This window comes from Mytilus californianus, unplaced genomic scaffold, assembly GCF_021869535.1.
Source record: "Mytilus californianus isolate M0D057914Y unplaced genomic scaffold, xbMytCali1.0.p SCAF_8, whole genome shotgun sequence".
NCBI lineage: Eukaryota > Metazoa > Mollusca > Bivalvia > Mytilida > Mytilidae > Mytilus > Mytilus californianus.
In genome coordinates this window covers 100,317,799-100,343,313 of record NW_026262734.1, presented here as the reverse complement: position 1 = coordinate 100,343,313, position 25,515 = coordinate 100,317,799, and the positions used below count along the sequence as shown (strand labels likewise).

General features: G+C 33.0%; 1 protein-coding gene across 1 annotated transcript; it reads right to left on the bottom strand.

Annotated features, from left to right (window-relative positions):
• Positions 1-1,480: 1,480 nt before the first annotated feature.
• On the bottom strand, positions 1,481-24,987 carry LOC127712612 (solute carrier family 15 member 4-like). The gene is made up of 8 exons (XM_052219156.1): positions 24,266-24,987; positions 23,097-23,277; positions 19,430-19,541; positions 15,511-15,673; positions 11,513-11,653; positions 10,271-10,523; positions 7,879-7,974; positions 1,481-3,942 (listed from the first exon to the last, which is right to left on the bottom strand). The coding sequence occupies exons 1-8, from the start codon at positions 24,839-24,841 to the stop codon at positions 3,512-3,514; spliced, it is 1,953 nt and encodes a 650-aa protein (XP_052075116.1). The 5' UTR covers positions 24,842-24,987; the 3' UTR covers positions 1,481-3,511.
• Positions 24,988-25,515: the final 528 nt, after the last annotated feature.

Here is a 25,515-nt window from a genome sequence, read left to right as displayed (position 1 = left end):
AAACTGTTGTTAACCTTTTACATAGCCTGAACCACAGGAACAACATTACACTGTTGTTGACCTTAAACATAGCCTGAACCACAGGAACAACATTACACACTGTTGTTCACCTTTTACATAGCCTGAACCACAGGAACAACATTACACTGTTGTTGACCTTAAACATAGCCTGAACCACAGTAACAACATTACACTGTTGTTGACCTTAAACATAGCCTGAACCACAAGAACAACATTACACACTGTTGTTAACCTTTAATATAGCCTGAACCACAGGAACAACATTACAAATTATTGTTAACCTTTAATATAGCCTGAACCACAGGAACAACATTAATCACTGTTGTTCACCTTAAATATAGCCTGAACCACAGGAACAACATTACACACTGTTGTTGACTTTTAACACAACCTGAACCACAGGAACAACATTACAAACTTTTGTTAACCTTTTACATAGCCTGGACCACAGGAACAACATTACAAACTTTTGTATACCTTAAACATAGCCTGAACTATATAGGGACAACATTATAAACTGTTCTTAACCTTTAATATAGCCTGAACCACAGGAACAACATTACAAATTATTGTTAACCTTTAATATAGCCCGAATCAGGATCAACAGGACAGACATGAACCAACAACAACCACTGAATTACAGGCTCCTGACTTGGGATAGGCACATTACCAATGGGATGGGTTAAACAATGTTTGAAGGCACCAGCCTCCAGTATCTGCAAGTACTTTGTGTCTTTTGTCTTTTTGTTATTTGTTCTTGTATATAGTACCTAAATAATGAGTCAAGCCCTTTCCTTTTAACAATCTGTTCCTATAGAGGAGGGTGGAACACTAACAAACATCTTAAAAACTCTTGACACTTATAATTGTCTGTCCCAAGACACAAACCTGTAATCCAGTTTGCTGTTGGTTGCTGTCTGCATTATTTGTTTTTTGTTGCAGTATAAATTAAGATGATGGTTTTCTCTATTTTGCATTATATCACTTTTATAGATTACAATAATATATGTTTTTGCTAATTGCTAAAGGCAGTATGGTCTTTTGTCCTTTGGTTATTTTTCCAAAGATGTCTAAGCACTGACAACAATAATATATCTCAAAATGTTTACGACCACCCTGTTCCCTTCTGTGATATTTATAAGGAATTGAAGTTTCCATTATCCTTAAAATCTATTAAACCCATTTAAAATATTTTTCATTATGGACAGTAATCAACATGTCCAAATTTCAAAATAATCAATCCATTAAAATAAAAGTTATTTTACAAACACCAAAAATGTTTGGTCATACAAAATATATTTCAACCCTTATTTTGCAAGTTATTTACAGAGAGACACATTGTGTAGAAATATCAAAATTATCATTAAACTTGAAAACTGATAAAGCTTGGACAAAAACGGTCCTTTCTTATGAGAAGGAAGTAGATTGATTCTAAGGACTTTACAAAGTTTCAAAGTCATTATAATATTCTAAAATTTTATTAGGAAATGTTTTATAATTTGATTATAACAAAACATTACATCTATCACAATTTTGATAATTAAAAATAATCTTTACCAAAACTACATCTATAAAATATACAATTATGCAAGAAATGCTCTTCACAGCTCAATATCAGATAGCACCATATTTTAACAATCTTTCAAAAGCCGCAACAAATTATTTGTGCAAGCATCATCCTAGAGAGTCCTAAAAATTCTCTGTATATACCTATTTCGGTATAAAATTAATAAAAATTTCACTGGCTTTCACCTAGTTTTTAGCATAAAACAATTCAAAGATCAACAACTTGATTTGGTGTGACCTTACAATACAAACAATAATGTACAATGATTATATAATTTTTGATTTTATATATTTAAAACATGGAAACAATGAGTAAAAAAGTTTAAGGTGCATTAATATAAAAATGCAAAAGACAAGTGAAAGGTGATATGAGGTATATATAAATGAGAAATCAACCAAGCAAGAATAAAAAACAAAACTACATTTAGAAGTTAACATATGACTTTATGTGTACCTATTGTTTCAATTCATATACACATAATGGTGGTGGTAAAGGGAAGAGTTCCAAGTTGTTTTGATTGATTGATTGTTGGTGTTTAATGCTACTTTCAGCACTATTGACTATATCCTGACAGCTTGTTTTTATTGGTGGAGGAAGTAGGAGTGCCCTGAGAGAACTCAGGAAATCTGGTAAGCCTAGTAATTTAAGATTTGAGTCACATGCACCTGCCAATAAATGTGCAGGATTTTGTAATTAGAAGGTATACATTTAAGTGGATTCCATTGTACAGTTAAACAGGACTGAAAACAAGTATATTTTAACTGGAAGTAAGAATGATGCCTGATGGGATAGGATAATTTTCTGACACATTATTCAGAAATATTTATTTTTCAAGAATTTGTAGACACTTATCTCAAATTTTTACTAAAAATCTTGTTTTAGACTGGCATATTGTTATACATTTGTAAGATAAGATAGTCTAATTGTATGAAATAATGTCTGAATAATTTGCATATGGGCACAACTATAGTCTAGTTTTGATCATTTCTGAAAGTTGTTCATGTAAAATTTTGGCCCTTTTCACAGAAATTAGTTCATGACCCCAGGCAATAAGGTGAACAATATCAATAGGCACGGAAGAGATTCTTGAAAGTTTCATTGATTTATTCAGCTTTAAGGTAGATACGTTGTCTATGTAAACAAACTATGCGAACGCTTTAAAAATCCTAGTGAAATATTTACATGGAAAAGTATATAAATATATAATACATAAATAAAATCAGTGCTGCACAATAATAAAATGGTATAAGAATTTCATGGAAATGGTTTGACAGATGCTATACATGTCTTTAGAGACTTACATTTAAGGGCTGTTCCAAAATTAAATACATGGTGGAGATGGGAGGCACTTTTTGAAGACCCTGGCACCCATAAAATAAAACTTTTCTTTTACTTTATAAGATAGTTCTTACAAAATTCTAAGGAAAATGCAACCATATTTAATTTATTTGAGTGTTCCCATCCCCACCAGATAAATTTTGGAACAATCCTAAGGATGTCAGTGGAAAAGAACACAACTTTCACAGAAAACTCGCATCCTACCGTAGGTAGCAGTCTCTTTTTACAGATTCTCATTTCTTTATGGTGCAAGAGACACCTCATCAATAGAAGACTCACATTTAATGTACCTATGACTGGAGAAAGTATCGTTCATTGAAGATTCAAATTACTAATAATTTGTAGATATATGTAAAATAACTATAAAATATCATCAATCAGAAAATTCAGATGAGAATGATAATTATAGTAATTTTTTTTAATTACTGTAATAGAAAAACAAAGGACTGGATATAGGGTATCCATCCGTGACACAAAATCAATGCGGTGTACATTTTTCTTCTGAAATAGAATGTTTCATTTCATTTCTCTTTCTATGAATTCCTCTTTAGTATTTTTATAAAATAAATGGAGTATACAGTTTTTTCATGTGACACTGATGTCTGAACTTGACTGCCTTTGCAAAGAAACAGGTGATTTCAGTCTTTCAGTAACTGATCTTTTGGATATTAACTGTGGCTGAGATTTCTGACGAACCACTGCAGAAATTTCATTTTGAATACGGCAAATTTTTACAACAAACAAAAACAACAGTAGCCCTAAGACTTCAATGCCTGCTAGGAAAAAGAAATAATTGTCTAAATGGCATTTGAGTTTGATGTCAAACTTTCCACCATTTTCTGTACATGGCAGACGACAGTTTATATTTCCACTATCATATGGTCCAAACCAAATTCCCTGAAAGATTGCCATTGATGCAAATCCTATGAAGCTTCCAACTCCGGTGAACAAATAAAACAAACCCATAATGATACCTTTAGCAGACTTGGGCGCCATCAGGTAGGCAAATTCTAAAGCTGAAATGACAAAATGGTTTATTGTTTTGATAGTAATTAAGTTATAAGTAACAATACATCAGAGTAATAAGATCTGTTATGAGGGTCTGGATGGGTGTCCTTCATTTCTGTATTCTTTAACTTTTTAGGCCATTTTTATCTATTCTTTATTTTTTTGGCCCATCATTCTCTATTCTTTATATTTCAGCACCCCATTATTCTATAATCTTTTTTTTTTTGGGGTCTATTTTTCTCTATTCTTTATCATTTTGACCTATTTTTCTCTATTCTTTATATCATTTGCCTTTTTTAAATACGAAAATTAGTGTTTTTACCTCAAATAGGCAATACTATCTTGAAAAGTAAGTCATGAAGGTTTATTTTTCTTTGCATATATATATACATATCCTGCATATCTAATTTTTAAGGAAATATCAATAAGAGATCTTTTCTGTAAGGTATGCTCTTAATAGGGATATCTTACATATGAAGTTTCTGTGTGTATACTTATTACTTAATTTATTTTACTTGACTGGGCCGGACTTAACCAGTTAGATAACCTCATCAATGAAGTGTCCAGTTATGGTTATTGATCCGATAAAAATATGTAAACACTATATTAAATTGAGAATGGAAATGGGGAATGTGTCAAAGAGACAACAACCCGACCATAGAACAGACAACAGCAGAAGGTCACTAACAGGTCTTCAATGCAGCGAGAAATTCCCGCACCCGGAGGCGTTCCTCAGCTGGCCTCTAAACAAATATATATACTAGTTCAGTGATAATGAACGCCATACTAAACTCCAAATTGTACACAAGAAACTTAAATTAAAAATAATACAAGACTAACAAAGGCCAGAGGCTCCTGACTTGGGACAGGCGCAAAAATGCGGCGGGGCCAAACATGTTTATGAGATCTCAACCCTCCCCCTATACCTCCAGCCAATGTAGAAAAGTAAACGCATAACTACACAAGAAACTAAAATTAAAAATAATACAAGACTAACAAAGGCCAGAGGCTCCTGACTTGGGACAGGCGCAAAAATGCGGCGGGGCCAAACATGTTTATGAGATCTCAACCCTCCCCCTATACCTTCAGCCAATGTAGAAAACTATATGCATATTTGCAAAGTAAATAGTGAGACACAGTCGTTGAATTTCTTGTAAAACCGAGTTTAAAAACATGTAAAAAATGTCACAGTTTGGAAATTGTGGATCTGAAAGTATAACTATGATGACGGCAGTTGGAAAATATGCATATATCATTTTTCAAGGGGGTGAGGTGAGTGGGATGGTTACACTCTCCTTCTTTTTGGTTGTTTTTTATTTTTACCATCTTTTTATCTATCTTTTCTGTCTATTTTTTTTGTGTCTTTGTTAAAGCTGTATATTATGACCATATTTAAGAAAGGAAATATAGGGTGTATATATAACTCATGTTTAAAATTAATCTCACAATTAGAAAGGTTTTAAGCAGAATAATGCAATAGCTGATACTTTAAAATACTTTAGCTATAGCACATATAAATGCCATAAATTTATATTTTATTTGTCCCACATCATACACTCTTTCTTTTGTATCCTTATCAAACACATCTTCAAATAGTCTGTCCTTAAGCAAAGTAAAACATCATGAACATAAGCTCTGCCCGATGATTTGAAAAGAAATTTGGTAATAAATAGAATTGAATTTATCAGCTTCATCTCATATCTGTATTTCATTTTGTCATTTAAAGGCATATTACATGAGAGAAATTGATGGAAAATGAGAAAATAAGTGTTTGTTACTTTCTGCAAATAAATATGCCTTAAATTCAGAATTATCCCCATCTTCATGATCATAGTATACAGTGGTGAAATAGAGCCAGATTGGCTAGCCCAAAACCCCAAGTAAAGTCTTGCAAAGAAAAAATACACTGACAATCTTCAACTAGAGGCTCTAAAGTGCCTGTGTCGCTCACCTGCACATTCAACAAAGGCCACTTTTTGGTAAAAATCATCATTAAATGGCAATCAATCTATAATGAGTTCACTGACAATTTTCTGTCATGTTGACATATGTGTAGATCTTGTCCTGCTGATCATTTTTCCTTTTTTAAAGTTTCTATCTTTCTCTTTTAGTTTTTGTGCCTGTCCCAAGTCGGGAACCTCTGGCCTTTGTTAGTCTTGTATGTTTTTTTAATTTTATTTCACTTATATGTTTCGGAGTTTAGTGTGATGTCCATTTTCTCTGAACTAGTATACATTTTATTTTCTTTAAGGGGCCAGCTGAGGCCCGCCTCTGGGTGCGGGATTTTCTCGCTGTGTTGAAGACCCATTGGTGGCCTTCAGCTGTTTTCTGCTCTTTGGTCGGGTTGTTGTCTCCTTGACACATTCCCTGTTTCCTTTCTCAATTTTATTTAAGATTTTTTGTTTTCAGCCATTCATTTCATATGATCTTTGCCTCTGTGTTAGATTGACACATGGTTACTGATAAGTCAATCTGAAAGAATTATACTGACCTAGGAACAAAGTCATGAAAGTCTGATGTTGTATATAAAAATTGAGAAATTAAAGGTCAAGGTCAAGATCAGTATGATGCTTTTGCATATAAAAGTTTGCCAATCTAAGTACTACAGGTCAAAATCAAGGTCAGAGTGAGCAGACTTTGATAAAAGATACACACCCATACCATGATGTATCCGCATACCAAGTTTGATCAAGCTAAGTTGTATGGTACAAGAGTTACACACATGACACAAAGGTTTAACTATACTAGGGGTCAAAGGTCAGAGGAAACTAACTTTGGTATTTGACACACCCAAAGCCCATGATGCAACTGCATACCAAGTTTGGTTAACCTAAGTCTTACACATAGCTGCCAACCCTCCCGTTTTGAGCGGGAGTCTCCCACGCAAACAAGGAAATTCTGGAAATCTCCTGCTTGCCAGTCCGCTCCTAGGAGAGAGTATAGAATCTCCCGCTTTCAGATATTTTGACCTGGAATAACCCGCATTCGTAATTCTCTGGCTTTTTCATTACTTTCATTAGAAATAAATAAACAATCGGCGATCATTTGAAAACTTTGGTCAGTAGTTTTTATGTTCGATATATAAGTAATCGAAATTCAGTTCTGCTATGTCAACTCCAACAAGATAGAGGTTTTGTCTGGTCCAAGCGGCAGTTTAAAAAAGAAGAAATAGATAACTGCAAATTGAAATGTCAAGTAGATTTGAATGAAAGATTTTCAATTTTTACGACCAAGTTCACTTGGCAATGATTCAAATGAATCTTTTTGCACATCATGTTCAATCAACTTTTCGATTTCTTCTGGTGGTCTGTATGATCTTTGAAAGCATGCTTAGTGTGAGACTCACAACAAAATCAAAATATGGAATGTTATGAGTTATGAGACTCAGAGGTATTGAAAAAGGCTTTAAAAAAAACCACCCTTGTATAGATCAAGGATTTGTATAGATTATAACCATGAATTGAAGAAATAAAGTATATTTATTAACTCTTATTGGTGTTTTGTAGATGAATACGTAAACAGGTCATATATTTAACTTGAAAATGTCGTTTGCACAAAATCTCCCCCTCAGCTGTCATAGCTGAGGGGGAGATCTCCCTCTTTGAAGGTTTCAGAGGTTGGCAGGTATGCTTACAGTACAAAAGATATGAGCCTGACATGAATTGGATGCGGTTTTACTAACATAGGCGTCAAAGGACAAGGTCAGAGTCGGCAGGCGGGGGTCATCAGACACTTTTTTAAACTAGATACCCCAATGATGATTGTGGCCAAGTTTGGTTAAGTTTAGACGATGAAGGACAATGATGACAGGCGACAGACACCAAGTGATGGCAAAAGCTTATTTGGCCCTTCGGGCCAGGTGAGCTAAGAAGTGGAATCTACATTTATCATATCTAATGCAGATACTTTATTTCTGATTGATCTAACAATGTACAGTTACTTACCTGCAATTGAGGCAAATACTTCACTCAGTCCAATCAGTGCATACTGTGGTATCTGCCACAATACTGACATCTCTGCTGCATTATATACAGTATGCCCTACAAGTAAATATGGTATATTTTGCACTGTTTTATATAGTTAATTAGCAATTAGCTTGAAATTAATTTTTCAAAGGAACATTAACGTAAGTTCTCCTCTAGATATAACAAGAGTGCACATGCTGAAATGTCTCGCCTGCTTTACTGACCATTGATTTTATGTTGAAAGTCTTAAAGATAAAGGTTCAACTACAAGTATCACATAAACTTAATTTTTTTTTAAATCCATGACAATGAGGTCAAGATCAGATAAATCCTGTCAGACAGACATGTACACCTAACAATTATTCCATACACCAAATATAGTTGACCTATTGCTTATGGTATTTAGAGAAACAGACCAAAACACAAAAAATTAACAATGACCAATGAATCATGAAAATGAGGTCAAGGTCAGATGATACCTACCAGACAGACATGTACACCTTACATATATTCCATACAACAAATATAGTTGACCTATTGCTTATGATAATTAGAAAACAGACTAAAACACAAGAACTTAACATTGACCAATGGACCATGAAAATGAGGTCAAGGTCAGATGAAACCTGCCAAACTGGCATGTACCCCTTACAATCATTCCATACACCACATATAGTTTACCTACTGCTTATATTATCTTGAGGAACCGACCTAATCAAGTAACTTTAACCATGATCACTGACCCATGAAATGAGGTCGAGGTCAGGTGAAGCCCTGTATGACGGACATGTAGATGTTGAAAGGATCCCATATATCAAATATAGTTAACTTTACTCCTGAGAAATTCACATGACAAAAAAAAACTTCAATTTTTTTTTCAAGCAGTAGCTGAACCATTAAAATGAAGTCAAGGACAATGGATGTACGACAGAGGGAAACTTCATAACATAAGGTATCTGCATACAAGATATGAAGCATCCAGGTCTTTTACCTTCTGAAATATGAAGCTTTATACAAATAGTTTAAACCGTGGGATAGTAATCCCCATGTCTCGCAATACTTCGACTTTTGTCGCAGGCGAGACAAAAATAGGCCATGTAGTATGATACAACTATCCACCAGGGACCAATTATTGTAAAAGACATGGATGTAAACAACAACCGGACCAGGCGCAGATCCAGCCATTTTGAAAAGGGGGGATTCCAACCCCCAGAACACCATAAAAGGTTCATATATAAATTTTCTTTTTGTTAATTTAAAAAAAAAGAGGTGGGGTTCCAACCCCAGAACACACATCCTATGTAAGATATTTACCTCATGAAAAGCACTGTTGACTTTATGTAAGATATTTACCTCATGAAAAGCACTGTTGACTTCATGTAAGGTATTTACTTCATGAAAAGCACTGCTGACTTTATAAGAATTTCAGAATTGCTTGTTGCCAAATATTAGAATTGGCAAACAATGGCCAAAACAATTCTGGGTGATTATCTATTTTTGTATGCATTCAACAAATCATTCTGAAATTTTCATAGACTGACTAAAAGCAATGATATTTAAGAATTCCATGTGACGTAATTTTCACTTACTGTGGATTCATTTACATGTGAGCTGCGTCGGATATCAATAAACCTAATATGCAAGTGGATGTATACATATATATGTATAAGACTTTGAATGATTTTTGGAACATTCAAATACGACATAAAAGATGAATTTTGGTCTGTTTTGTAGGGTTCTTATAACAACTCAATTTTCAAACAGTTACAGAATTTGCATCAAGATTTTTTCTACCCAAAATAAGTTAACAGATGTATTGATATTCATTTGCATAAGGTCAATTTCTGTCTGATGCATCTCATGTATCGTCTTGGGTTCAAACTTTCTTTGATCGCAGAAACAATTGTATTTCATGGATATTTGATTTCATGGTTTTGTCTGCATGTACTAGCCTATAGAAATTTGTACTTTGTTGAACATTTAAATGTGTGGTTTACCTATACCTTAAGGTGGTACCCAACACCTTGACTAAAATTAATTTGGCTCGTTTAATTTTCATAAAATTTTGACAAAATATTAACTTTGACCCTTTGAAAAAAATATAAAATTTCAAAAAACTTGAACCAATCACTTTCTCGGAAAAATTTCATTGGATATATAGCAGCTTGACAAACACTTATTTGAATCATTGAGAAGCTTAATATTTCCTTAACAATACAACGTAATTAAAACGTTTAGCTGAATTTACAGTTATCTCCCTGTAGTGTTAGGTACCACCTTAATTAAGAATCCATGTAAATCTGAATCCTACAAATAATAATGAACCCACAGTATGCCTGTCAACAACAGAACAATATCAAATATATCTTACCTATTTTTTGTTGAACTGTATGTCTACAGCAAGGCATACTATCATTTTGATAAACTGACTTCAGGCGATAATGTTCTACAACTCCAGCCACACATACCGCACTAGCAGCAATCATCATCCCAAGACTTACACGTAATACAAATCCCATAGGACGTCCTGCCTTGGCTAGCCGTGGATAAATTATACGATCAAACACTGGTATGAGAATAATCACAAATATAATGTCAAATATTGATAACCATGCTGCAACAAGCTGAAATAAAAAAAAAAATAATAAACTGTTGACACAAAGATATGCCTCGCCTGTGTGTAATTTTGATGGTATAATGAAAATGTTATAATCAAAATGGCAACACTTTAACATGTAAATTATACAAAAGTTTCAAAGTCAATTAAATATGACTGAGGGCACACGGCAAAAACAAACCAATGCTGGAAATGAAATAAGCCAATGCTTATAAAACTGCAAACCAATATCATTGACTAATCACAAGTGGTTCCCCCTAAACTGACCTTATCACAAACCTTAAGATATCATTGACTTTTAAAATATTTACACGTGCTAAATAGAATTTATCAAAGTATAAATTCTAACTGTAAAAAAAAAAAAAAAACGGAATTCAAGCAAATAATGAAATTTGTCACCGATGCTATCAAAATTGCAAAGAAGACATTTTCTATAATTTCTATCAACATTATTCAACCTTCCTTTTTTCAGGTTAATATATTTCAAATTCCTAAAGTGAACAAAAAAATTAAAACAGGAAATCAGAAGATTGAACATATAGCATGATAATATGTAAGCCTAAGGGTTTCCCTCAAATACTAAGGGTTTTCTACCTCAGGAATAGAGATCTTTAGCTGTATTTGGCAAAACTTTTAGGAATTTTGTGTCCTCATGGCTCAATGCACTTCAACTTCGTACTTTATTTGGCCTTTTAATTTTTTTTTAATTCGAGCATCACTGATGAGTCTATGCAGACGAAACATGCGTCTGTCTGGAGTACAAAATTTCAATCCTGATATCTATGATGAGTTGATTCATCACATATTCAAGTACTGTACATTGGTAGGTTTCAAATTTTTGGGTTTGACTGTTCCCGATGAATGCAAATCCAGAGGAGTGCTTAAGAAGCACCAAATTTATAAAGTATTATTTTCATATCTTTAAATTTAACACAGGCTGGTAGTTGGTATGCCGTCTGCTTTATCCTGAGAGATGGATATAAGATGAGCTGATACCTTTGGAGGCTTGCCAGAGATATCATCAGGGTCGTCATTTCCTGTGGAATTCTGGGGGTTACAGTCAACTGTTACATTAGTACTTTCTTTTGGCAAGTTTAAATTCATATGAAGTCCTTGTAACAGGAATGTTGTCTCCATCTACAAGAGAGAAAAATAACTTGGTTTGTTATAGAAATGAGGGTCTCTATGAATGGTTTAAGAAAACTACAACATTTTAATTGAGGGTCTAAATGTTATCTATTATAAGAACTTCTGAATTGTTGGGTCCTTAGTAACATTCTCAGTTATCACTTTATGTGAACCTTAGACCCCAAAAAATATATACTTTTTTCCTGTCACCTGGCAAACAAAAATAGTGAAGTAAGAAGGAAATAAATGATTTTATTTCAAAAAAATATTTTACATAAAATATATAGGAAAATGTCCAGGAATTTAATAGTGCATAACCACAAATGTCCATAAAATGTGTTAGGGTATACATAGGCATGCAAATCTAGGGTAGGTAGGGAGGCAGGAAACACAACTATAACTTTTTGGCCTAATAAGTTGTAAATAATTCAACAATTTGCACTAGTTATCAAAGAAAATCAATGAATTGGAAATAAAAATATAAAGAAGTTGTGGTATGATTGCCAATGAGACAACTATCCACCAAAGTTAAAATGAAGTGGATGTAAGCAATTATAGGCAACCATACGGCCTTCAACAATGAGAAAAACCCATACCCTATAGTCGGCTATAAAAGGTCCCAACATGAAAAATATGAAACAATTCAATTGAGAAAACTGACACCCTAATTTATGACAAAACAATTTACAAAAAACAAATATGACAGACATGAACCAACAAAAACCACTGAATTACAGGCTCCTGATAGGCAAATAAAGAATGTGGCGGGGTTAAACATGTTTGTGAGCGCTCAACCCTTCCCCTAACCTGGTACAGTGGTGTAACAGCACAACATAAGACAAACTATAAAAATAAGTTGAAAAATGCTAAACTCATCAGATTGATACAAAGAAAAACATCAAACAATAAATGGGGAATGAGTCCATGGGACACAGATGATGCCCCCGCTTGCATAACATATAAAGTTATAAAGGGACATATCTGAAGAACGGTAAAAATGATGCTACCCTAATTTGTAATTCATCTGAGTTTTGTGGTAATAAGTATTGTGTATAAGTTTCATAACATTTGGTGGAGGCAAACTTAAGTTAGAGAACAGAAAAAAAATCAGCAATTTTCCCATTTGTAAAGAGACATAACTCTAGAAAAGTAAAAGTGACACCACTAAAATACAATATTGATCTGTATGTTGTGGTAATAGCATTGTGTGTAAGTTTCATAACATTTGATTGAGGCTAACTTAAGTTAGAGAACGGAAACGAAAAATTCAGCAATTCAGCAATTTTTCCATTGTAAACAGGCATAACTCTAGAATGGTTAAAGTGACACCACCAAACTTCAAATTTGATCTTTATTTTTTGGTAATAAGCATTGTGTATAAGTTTCATAACATTTGGTTGAGGCAAACTAAAGTTAGAGAACGGAAACGAAAAATCAGCAATTTTTCCATCTGTAAAGTGGCATAACTCTAGATTGGTTAAAGTGACGCCACCAAAATTCAAACTTGACCTGTGTTTTATGGTAATAAGCATTGTGTATAGGTTTCATAACATTTGGTTGAGGCAAACTAAAGTTAGAGAATGGAAACCAACTTTGGGACGTACGGACGAACGTTCAGACGGACAAGGGTGAAACTAACTGCCCCCTCCTCTACGAAGAGGGCATAAAAACACAGCCAGGACGTGGCAGGGTATATATCTATCCCTCATCTCTAACAACAAATAAGACACCAAGTACAGATCTGAGAGTACTCGCAGTTACTGACAGCTAGTTGAAAGCCAATAACAACTAATAAAAAAAATCAAGTATCTAAGACTAAAATATCAATCAGTACACATCCAACATCAAATGGATTTAGTTTATATTCAATATCAAAATAAATATGTTATGCAAATATACAATTAATAACTTTTATCTAAAGGGTGCAAGGTTTATTGATCCTTTGATTAGAAGTTCCAATTAACCTTGGCTCACAGACTCTGGTAACTATATAAATATTCATAGGTTGATAAATCAATGCATTCCCCTCATTAAAAGTCATTAATCTTATATAACTAAAATAATAAATAATATCAACCAAGAAAGTATCAAGAGAGATATTTTTACAGTATTATAGTATTGTAGTAAATCTTCCAATAATTCTTATATTGTAACCTGAAAGGTTGTTTGTTTACCAAATACAGTGAAACCTGTCTAAATCAAACCTCTCTTGGACTTAAGAATTTTGTTCGGTTTTTGGCAGATGTTTGGTTTAATCAAGTTTATAATGCATAAAGTTTTATATGACTGGACTTAAGAACATGTTTGGTTTAGACAAGTTTTCGGTTTATGCAAGATTCAGTTTGGACAGGTTTCACTGTATATAATTTATTTGGCAATTCAATAGAAGTGCAATGTTTTGTAAAAGTACAATGTTTTATAACAATCACTATCTGATAGTTTAATCAAAACAAGTCTGTTTAAACAAGATAATAGTAATATCCTGTATGGTCATAAACTGGATAAGAATAAAATATCATCCCTTTAGACATGATGTAGAATTGATGATTGATTGGTTGTGTTAAACACCACTTTCTTTACATAAGGTACACCATGGGGGCCATTTTCTATTGGTGAAGGAAGCTGGAGTATCTAGAGAGGACCACTGACCTTCCAAAAACTGGCAATCCTAGTCAATTAAGATCAAAGTCGAACTGACCTTGCACGAACCTCAATGTTGAAAGGCTAGTGGTCACTGTAAAAAGTACAGCAAATTTGACCACATGACCACCAATCAGTTTTCTCCCCAGCTCCACTGGGGACGGTAGTCTGATCCACCATATAACCTTCAGTGATTGATTAGTGCGCCCTTTCCGTGTATCATGCATTTATTCACCCCCCAAGTTTAGATGAGTTTGTTATTTACAAAAATGTATACATAGACGCTTGAGGTGCTATCTGCAGTCATTTCCTCCATTAGGAATGTTTACCAATACAGACTCTAATAAGACAATCCAGGGATTGTCTAGATCTATGAGTGACTTTAAATGATTGTTTCAAACTTTTACTTGTGTAATGGCGTCTTGTAGTTTTGATTGCTGAAATGTTGGAATACGCTTGATTCCAATCGTTATCTTTCCGTCAAAGTGTTTGGTTTTAGGTGACGTTATTTGACGTCATTTGTGCATTTGTTGGGCATAAAATCTAAGTCAGTATGTTGAGCTAAGGGATGAATATTCTAATGGGGAAAACTTTCTTATGACTGCTTCGATGAATGTTTTTAAATGATAAAATTAATATATTTCTTTAGGCAGAGTTGGATTGTGTACTTAAGAATAAAGAGGGGTGTTTGAATAATATCAGTTCAAAGATGCAGGGATCCAGTTATCCCATAAAACGTTTAAATGACATGAGAAATCAGAGAATAGTAAAAGAGTATTTCTGGTAATGGAAATGATATGGATCAAACGTGTTGGCAAATGATTTTATCTCAATGCATTCACTTTTTTTTCATTTTTCACATTTCATTTGAATGAAGATCAAGTCGAAAAATGTTCTTGGAAGGTAGACTTTTGTATTATACTTGTCCCAGGAAAAGTTAAGAATTTTTATATTTCCACACCCCTGATATTCCACACTAACAGAAGCAAGTAGAATTTCCATGTGGATCCTTGATAAAATCTTATAAAATAAAAGAAGAATGTGTCTGAGGACACGAATGTCTCTGCTCAAGCTTCAAACAAACGAAAAAGGGACGGACGGACACACAGAAAGACAGAAGGAAGCAAAGACAGAAGGACAGAAAGAGGGTCCTAAAGGACAGACGGTCAAGGGAAACACTTAATACTCCCGTCGCCTAGGGCAGGGCATAAAAATTTGACTCCTACCTGAAAGTAAACCATCCAGTATGGAACCATGGTCAGGAACACACATATAATTTTGAGGACCTTTTTAACCTCATTAACAGTTCCCTCCTGAAAGTTTCCTCCATATCGATACATAGCATGGTCCAAACATGATGAAGGCTGTTCAATGGCATTATCACCAAAACTGTAAAATGAAATTGTTCATTGTTAGAAATATTAGATCTTTTAAATGGTGCTATAAACTGAAATAATATATTTGATGTTCCTTATTAGGACAAAACCACTAATATTCATGTATGTACTGTGAATTCATTTATTTTCGTGGGTATCAATTTTCGTGGATTCAGGAAAACTTGCACTTTCGTGGATATTTGAATTCGTGGTTTTGCTAATCTCTGCATACAAAGCCTATAGAAAATTTGCAATTCGTTGAACATTTGAATTCGTGGTTCAACTGTACCCACGAAACCCACGAAAATTGGTATCCAACGAATAATAATGAATCCACAGTATGCAATATATTTTACTAATGTTTAAAACATTTTAATTTTTTTAAGTACGGAACTGACTTGTGCTTCTTTTAAAAATGCAATAGAACGTTTAACTAAGGAAACAGATTAATGGAAGTCTTGAGGAGGTTGAGGGGACTATAATATATTCCTGTTGGACTACAAAGTTTAAAATCAAAATTTGTTCATAAAGATTGACAAACTATGTACCCTATCAAAAAATAATACATCAAATTGAACAATGTTCAACATCTGATAATTTAGTAAAGAAAACAAGAAGGTGTTATTGTGTTAAGTATACCCTACTTATAATTCAAAGTATTAGCAAACAGGAAGTGGGTATCTGACAGATCTGAAAGGCACTTACATGTTACAGCTCACAGCTTTTTTAAGAAAAGTCTGACGAAAGTTTTAACTTCATTGAACATATTGAAAAGTTCAAAGTATTGGTAAACTGGAAGTGGGTGTCTGACAGATCTGGTAATTGCTCACACATTACAGCTCATCACTATCAAGCTGCTGATGAATTTATAAGTCATTCTGTTTAGAAGAACTGGAGAAATGTGTGATTCAAAATTCTAAGTTCATTCAACATATTGTAAAATCAAAGTTTAGGTAAACAGGAAGTAGGTGTCTGAAACTGCTCACACCTTATAACTCATCACTATCATGTTGCTGACCAAATTTGAAGTCATTCTGTTCAGTAGTACCTGAAAAATGTGTGAGGGGACATAATTGTTGGATGAATGAACGGATGAACAGTCTGACAGTCCAACTGACAGTGGAACAGATGGACGGACCGATGAACATACAAAACCTGTGAGGTATAATAATAAATAGAACCACTGCAGTACTAGTAAAACTATTCTACAAAATAAACAGAACCACTGCAGTACTAGTAAAACTATTCTACAAAATAAACAGAACCACTGCAGTACTAGTAAAACTATTCTACAAAATAAATAGAACCATTGCAGTACTAGTAAAACTATTCTACAAAATAAACAGTACCACTGCAGTACTAGTAAAACTATTCTACAAAATAAACAGTACCACTGCAGTACTAGTAAAACTATTCTACAAAATAAATAGAACCACTGCAGTACTAGTAAAACTATTCTACAAAATAAACAGTACCACTGCAGTACTAGTAAAACTATTCTACAAAATAAATAGAACCACTGCTGCAGTACTAGTAAAACTATTCTACAAAATAAATAGAACCACTGCAGTACTAGTAAAACTATTCTACAAAAAAAACAGAACCACTGCAGTACTAGTAAAACTATCCTACAAAATAAATAGAACCACTGCAGTACTAGTAAAACTATTCTACAAAATAAACAGAACCACTGCAGTACTAGTAAAACTATTCTACAAAATAAACAGAACCACTGCAATACTAGTAAAACTATTCTACAAAATAAACAGTACCACTGCAGTCAATAACTAGTAAAACTATTCTACAAAATAAACAGTACCACTGCAGTACTAGTAAAACTATTCTACAAAATAAACAGTACCACTGCAGTACTAGTAAAACTATTCTACAAAATAAACAGTACCACTGCAGTACTAGTAAAACTATTCTACAAAATAAACAATACCACTGCAGTACTAGTAAAACAATTCTACAAAATAAACAGAACCACTGCAGTACTAGTAAAACTATTCTACAAAATAAATAGAACCACTGCAGTACTAGTAAAACTAGTCTACAAAATAAACAGAACCACTGCAGTACTAGTAAAACTAGTCTACAAAATAAATAGAACTATTCTACAAAATAAACAGTACCACTGCAGTACTAGTAAAACTATTCTACAAAATAAGCAGAACCACTGCAGTATTAGTAAAACTATTCTACAAAATAAATAGAACCACTGCAGTACTAGTAAAACTATTCTACAAAATAAATAGAACTCTTTAACCTTAAGAGAATTTTGACAGATAAATCATATTGCTTAGGGAGCTACCATTTGATTTTTATGGGGGGCTAGGATGAAATTTGAAAAAAAATAGGCAGGATAGGAGTTTTGAGTAAAAAAAAAGGCAGGATGAGACACTTGCAAAAAAAAAAGTCAGGATAAACTTTAAAAAAAAAAAGGCAGGACAGAGATTACAACTAAAAAAAAATGCAGGACAAAATTTTTCATCCTAGCCCCCCCCATAAAAATCAAATGGTAGCTCCCTTATGTGTGGGTGGATGGATTGACAGACAGAAGAAGGGAAGGAAGGACAGACAAATGTAAGATGAAAGTCATTTCAGATTTAATTGTTGCTCCTAACATATAAGTAATGTAACCAGAACAGCATTTGATTACCATGTTTACCGAATTAAATTTCAATTACTAGCAACAAATAAAACTTAATTCTGCAGTTTTGCAATTAAATAAACAATAAATAGTATAATGTTTCATAAGGGGTTAATATCTGATAAGTTAATCAAATAAAGTTTGTTTGATAAGTATTTAACCTCTTCCTTTATACATGATATATATATATGTCTATACTAATGAGAAATTGACCTGAATAAATGAGGTGATTGTATGTTTGTTTGTTATGGCAGGTCATCCACATCAACAGATGACCAGAGTTATGGATTGAGTTTGTTTGTTATGGCAGGTCATCCACATCAACAAGACAGGAGGGATATGGGTTGAATGTACATGAGACAATGATCCTTTAAAGCATTTGTTTCAATTTTTCAAACCTCCAAAGAATGATATCTTCATCTTACAAGAACGTTTTGTAGGGAAATGTACTGTTCTGACATTTTTGCAAAAATTTATGTGCACTTTATAAATATTGATGGGATGGGGGAAACAACTTTAAAATGCAATTGTAACAAGGAATTATTTGAATCTGGAATCATTTTGAATTCTGAAAAATTAATAATTGATAATGGCTGAGGTTAATTTCACTTTCACTGATATTTTAGTATGAACTAACTAACCCCCCCCCCCCCCTTTAGCCTAAATTGGGTTAGTATCATCATACATTTCTTATCAATTTTCTAGAATTCAAAATTATTCCTTCTTTGAGTTATGGATTTCATTTTAAAAGCTAGTACTAATTACTATCAAACTTTATTCTTTTAAATTTTTACATGAGAAGTTTATAGCAACTTCACTAGCACTGTCTAAGTGAAACTCGGGTAAATATACCAGAAACTGAAAGTCACCTCAGAGGCTCAAACAAGAGATTTTAATACTGAACAAATCAAATAATATGTTAAATTCTTATTAAAATGATTATTATGTGAGTAAAATTTGTTAGTCTAAAATGAGTGTTGTAGTCGATTAAATAATGTCTCTTTCCTCTGATTTTGAAATTATTTTCTACTTGAATATCTTTTACTGAAAGCTGAAAATATTCATGAAACTATATAGTAAATGACAATGCTCATGCAGAGTATGGGATACACTTACCCTGAATCAGGTTTTCGTCTCCTGCAACATTTGTTGCATGCTTCACATAAGACTGTGAATATATTCTTAAACACACTGCCTGTCCTTGGCCTGTACACATAACTACAGGAACCTGTTACATTCATAAGATAAATTTGTTTTAAGACACATTGAAGCATCAATATGAATTTATTATCCAAGTGTAGTGTATTTTTTTCATGCTGTAAGACAAATTCTTCATACTACATTTACTTTGTTATTAATATTTTAATGTTAAAACAGTGTAGGATCTATTGCTATTTTATTTAGACAAACATGATGTATATATATTTAAAAAAAAAAATGGTGGTTGACATTAATACATTGTAGGTCAATCACAAAAGAGTAGTCAATCACACTAGAGTAGTCAATCACACTAGAGTAGTCATTCACACTAGAGTAGTCAATCACACTAGAGTAGTCAATCATACTAGAGTAGTCAATCACACTAGCGTAGTCAATCACACTAGAGTAGACCAGAAAGGAAGGTAATTAAGTGTCAGTCTTTGTAAGAATCAGGCAATTTAGAAAAAATTTCAAAACATGACAGAAAAAAACCCACTAACCTAACCACCCTTCTTTGAAGGTACCCTTATCCTGAGTTAGAAATGGTAGGTCTTTCGTTTCTGCATGTCTGGTAATTCCAGAAAAATATAGATAAAGTTAGGTTAGAATGATAGCAAATTACAGAGTTATCTCCCCTAAGTTGTTGATTTCCAGTGCATTTCAACCAAATTATATCTTGAATTACAAGAATAGGGAAGGGAAACGAATGTTATATTCATGCACCAATATACATTCTGAACTTAAATTAATGTAAAGTTGAGCGGGTTTTTGTTTGTCATGTTTTTACCACTGCCTGATTCTTAGACAGATTGGCACTTAATGACTAAGATCTTCATTTTGTCGATTTTGTATTGCTGTATCTGTTTTCAGTTCCTTTCTATCTACTATAATGTTTGCCCAGCACAATAACAGGAGTAAAAATAGTCATTTAAGGGCAATAACTCAACTGACAATTTCTGCAATGTTGATTTATTTGTAGATCTAATCTTGCTCCTCCTTTATGCTGTTTATACAGTTTTTTTTATCAAATATAGTTTTGTCAAAAATGGAAAAATTTATCATGTAAGGGCAATAACTCATTTAGGAGTTGATTGAAAACTTCACCATGCTTATATATTTGCAGATCTCGTCTTTCTAATCAATTTTGCTTTTTAGTATATTTTTTTTAAATTATTATAGTTTTAGCCAAAAATCCATGAAAAGTGTTAAAAATCATCAATAAAGGGCAATAACTCCTGTAATAAGTCATCTGACAATTTAGACAAAGTTGACTTATTTGTAGAAGTTGTTCTGCACATCCTCTTTGCTGTTTAATAGTTTTGATCAAAAGTGCAAAAAATAGTTAGGTCAACCTAGACATGCTAGATGTCATGGAACAACATGAATAGCCCTGCTCGCAAAAAAAGCTTGAAGCCATTTATAGGAGTGGAAATTTTGAAAAAAAAAGATTGATAATTTTCACAAAAATCAACATGGTTAGAAAAAAATGCAAACTCAATGTAGATTAGCCTAAGATCATGAAGATAGGAAGACTGTTTATTGTTAGAAAAAAAGTATGTATAACTGTTATTTTCACAAAATTTTCAAAGTCCAAAGCCCATAATTTTGGCAAAAATCAGCGGAGCAGAACCAAATGTAAACTTGATCTGTAACTCATCATAGTAAACTCACATTCTAAAAATCACCTCAAAATGTGAAGATGCTTAGTGTTTCGGGCCATAAAAATCATTATTGAACATGTTTAAAGGGCATAACTCCTTCAAGGAGTTAATCCAGGATTTCTTCCATGTTGATTTATCTGCAAGTCTTGTCCTGGTTATCAGTTTTTTTATATACAAATTTTCTTTATCTACTATAATTTTGGCTAAAAATACAAAAAAAATGGTTAAAATAGTCATTTAGGGATGGTTACTCCTACATGTCCAAGAAGGAGTCAACTGACGTTTTTGGCCATGTTGACAATTTTAGATCTTGTCTTGCTGATAATTTTTTCTATTTAGTTTTTAAAATAATAGACAAAAATGAAGAAAAAAAATGGGTGAAACTTGTCATTTAAGGGCAATAGTGAATAACTCCTATAATGAGTCATCTGACAGTTCTGGTGTAAATGGATACACTTAGGTTAATCTCAACATCCTGAACTTTTTGCTACTTAGAATAGATTTCTCGTTCTATCTATAGCTGTTTTCAAGATAATAGACAAAACTTGATTTTACACCTATCTTCTATTCTGAGCCATGTCCTCCATGTTGGTTGGCAGGAAGGCTCATCAGACACATTCTTTTTCAAACTTGATACCTCGATGATAATTGTGGCCATTTTTGGTTCCAATTGGCCCAATAATTTCAGAGAAGTTAATTTTTGTTTTAAAAAAAGTAAACAGACGACGCAGATGCCAAGTGATGAGACTCTTTGGGTCTTGGAAGATTAAAAGTATGTATTTTTATGTTTTCCTCCTTAACAAAAATAGGTTTGGTAGGCATGGTAGGAGGGAATTGTTTTTTAATCTGCTAAATATAATAACCTTGTATGTATTTGGGACTGGGAAGACCTGAAATTTGTATATGATTCACTTTCAAAAGTGCATTTTTTTAAGAGTAGTTTTTAATGATATATATATATATATACAAGTACATTGTACTTGTTTTTGAAAGTTTCAAGATGTTGTTTCCTGCTTGTTGTTATTGTTTTACAATGTATTTTGCATTGATTCTTTATTTTATGCATAAAAAGTTCACATATATATATGCTATATATAGAACCATTAATTACAGACTTTTTATACTTGTAACCCAATATAAATTAAAAAAAAATTGAATAGAATAAACACTTTCATCTGGTTGACAATTTTTGACATCAGTTTACAATACTGTGGAAACATTTATTTTCATGGGTACCAATTTTCGTGGATTGGGAAAAAGTTGCATTTTCAAAGATATTTGATTTTGTGATTTGCCAAAGTCTGCATTCAAGTAAATTCACAAAAATACTGAACTCTGAGGAAAGTTCAAAAAGGAAAGTCCCTAATCAAATGGCAAAATCAAAAGCTCAAACACATCAAACGAATGGAAAACAACTGTCATATTCCTGACTTGGTACAGGCATTTCCTTATGTAGAAAATGGTGGATTGAACCTGGTTTTATAGCTAGCTAAACTTCTCACTCAAGACTATAGAAAATTTATACTTCATTTAACATCTGACTTTGTGGTTTACCTTTACCCACGAAATCCACGAAAATTGGTATCCTGCCAACTATCCCGATTTATGGGGGATATCCCCCATGAGAGGTGTTGACCTGAATTTTGAAATTCTTTATTTTATAAACTCAACACCTCAAAACAGGCATTCAAATGAGTTATAAGGGTATTTAAGCACATATATACTCATTCAAACAATATAGTAGTAGATTAAGAACACTTAGGACAATATAAGAGAAGCATAAAGTCCTCTTGCACTTAAAATCCCCCATAGAGATTTTGAAAAGTTGGCAGGTATGTATAATAATATCCCACGAATAATAATAAATCTACAGTAGATAAACCTGGATGTATCCAGCTTTAAAAATATGATGTTATAATTACCACAAAGGAATACAAAAGCTGCCACAGCCAGACAAATCAATGCAGACAAGTATCCGTCATAAAAACTTTCATGTTGTTGTACATATGTAATAACTAACAATGCAATCAGTGTTCCAACATTAACACACCAGTAATACCAATTGAAAAAAGTCAAATTAGCTTGCTGACTTTCACCTTTAACCTGAAACAATAAATTTATAAAAAAAAACTTATATAAAAAAATATTTAAATATTTATCAAGTAGTCAGGTGGTGCAAAATCTGTACAAATTCTAAAATTGAGTTGTTCACTTAACAGGGAGACCCTTAAGGACTTTAACCCTTAAGGACTTTATAAAGACAATGATTTTTTAAATGCAAATGACTCAGAGTTTTCCCTTATAACATGTATGAACTAAGTGATAGTTAACTTGTGATTTCCACTTACATGTATGTTGTTTCCTTATTTATTATTACTGTATGATTAGAAAGTTTTTAGTTTACCGAAAAGGTCTATAAATTCACAATGTAAAATGACTATCACAATCTACCATTTTATTCACTACATCATGCACATTGTATCCGTTCAATGTAGATAATCATCCAAAAAATAAATGGATATCTATTATCTAACACCCTTCAACATGTTCAACAGTATTCAGCACAGGCAGATGGCTAAGAGAAAAGCAATAATCTGCCCTGACTTCTTACAAAGAATAAATATGTGTATTTAGAGTATCCTTTCAAAATTATAGGGTCTGTAAGTCTAGATTTACTAGGTCACAATCTGAAAAATATGTTTTCTTCCAGACTGGTCTATACATTTATATATTATTTTACTGGAAGTTTAATTTCAACTCAATCATTGTCAGTTTAAAAAGAGTGACAGGATAAAATTACTTCAAAAACAGTTTTCAATACAGGTAATGAGGGTCTGGATGGGGTATACAGAATAGAGAAGAATGGGCAAAAATTGCAGACTAAACAGCAAAAAATATAAGAATAGAGGACAATAGGCAAAAAAAAAAAGAATAGAGAATAATCATGATAATCATGATAATGGGGTGCTAAAATATAAAGAATAGGTATTTAGTCAAAATTTATAATAAAGAATAAAGAAAAATGGCCCAAAAATTAAAGAATACAGATAATGAAGAACGCGCAATCCTGACCCTTGATAATGTTCTATACCTGATCAGCTCCAAAAGGAGCAATATTTGATCTGAATGGACCACTTCCAACAGCAATTAGAGTCAGTACTCCAAACATCAGGCCAGAACAACTTTCATCAAATGGTGACTTCTGCTGATTTATATCCATTAATCCATGTGAGATATTGATATAAGGACTCTGATGAAGTTTGCAAAGTTTTGGCAGATCTAGTTCAGGATGTATAGGTATGTTATGAGGTGTACTCCGTAATAACGGCAGAAAAAGATAACCAACCAAGTACAGGAGCAAGGACAATAGTAGACTCTTGAATCTGCCTAACAGTGTGTCTGCGATTAAACCTCCAAAAAAAGACATTAAATATGAGATTCCAAAAAAATATAACAAGGCATACATAGCATTGTATGATGTCCATGCGTATGGGTTTGTATTTAAAAACAACACCAGATTTCCTGCTAAACTATAGAATGCTATTCTTTCTAGTGTTATTGTCATGAGAACGGCACCCTCTGCTACTTTCACTTTACATCCTGTTCCGTTCACAGACTGACCAGTTTCTTTATTTTTCCCCGATATAAGGCTTGTATTCTCATCCATGGTTAGTGGCAGTCTGTTTCAAACACCTAATTCCAAATAATGATAAATAATCAACTGTTTACACTTAAAGTGATTAGCAAATATTTGTTAATACGATAGTTTTTGATAAAATCTGCACAAATTGATAACCAACTTCGTCCTCCATTTTGAACATTTATTAATAGTCATGTGATTTTTGTCACGTGCTATTCATTAAATTTAGGAAAAGGTAAACGGGGAAAACAGTAAAAATCGTCCTACATTTGATAAATGTAAGAAAATGTCCCAAATCTGTTAGTCGGATAAAATCCATGTTGGTACATGTAGACAAAAACATATGCAAAATTAAAACCATTCTATGAGGGGCCTGATGGGTTATTTTCGTTCTTCGTGATCGGCGCATTTTCGCTATCGTGATCCGTTTTTCTACAGATTTTTTTTTTTTATATTTTCGTGATCCGTGATCATGGAAATTTATTTTCTGTGAATCGTGATTGACAAAAAAATCAACTCGTGAATCGTGATGAGACCCCCCCCCCCCCCCCCCCCTCAGGCCCCTCTTCTATTTCTCTGAATGATACAAACTTGTTGATATTTGAAAAAAAACATAGCCTATTTCCCAATAATTTAACTTTTAACTTTTAACATGAAAAGAGAAAAGAAATGAAATACTAGTACTAGTTTATACATTTATT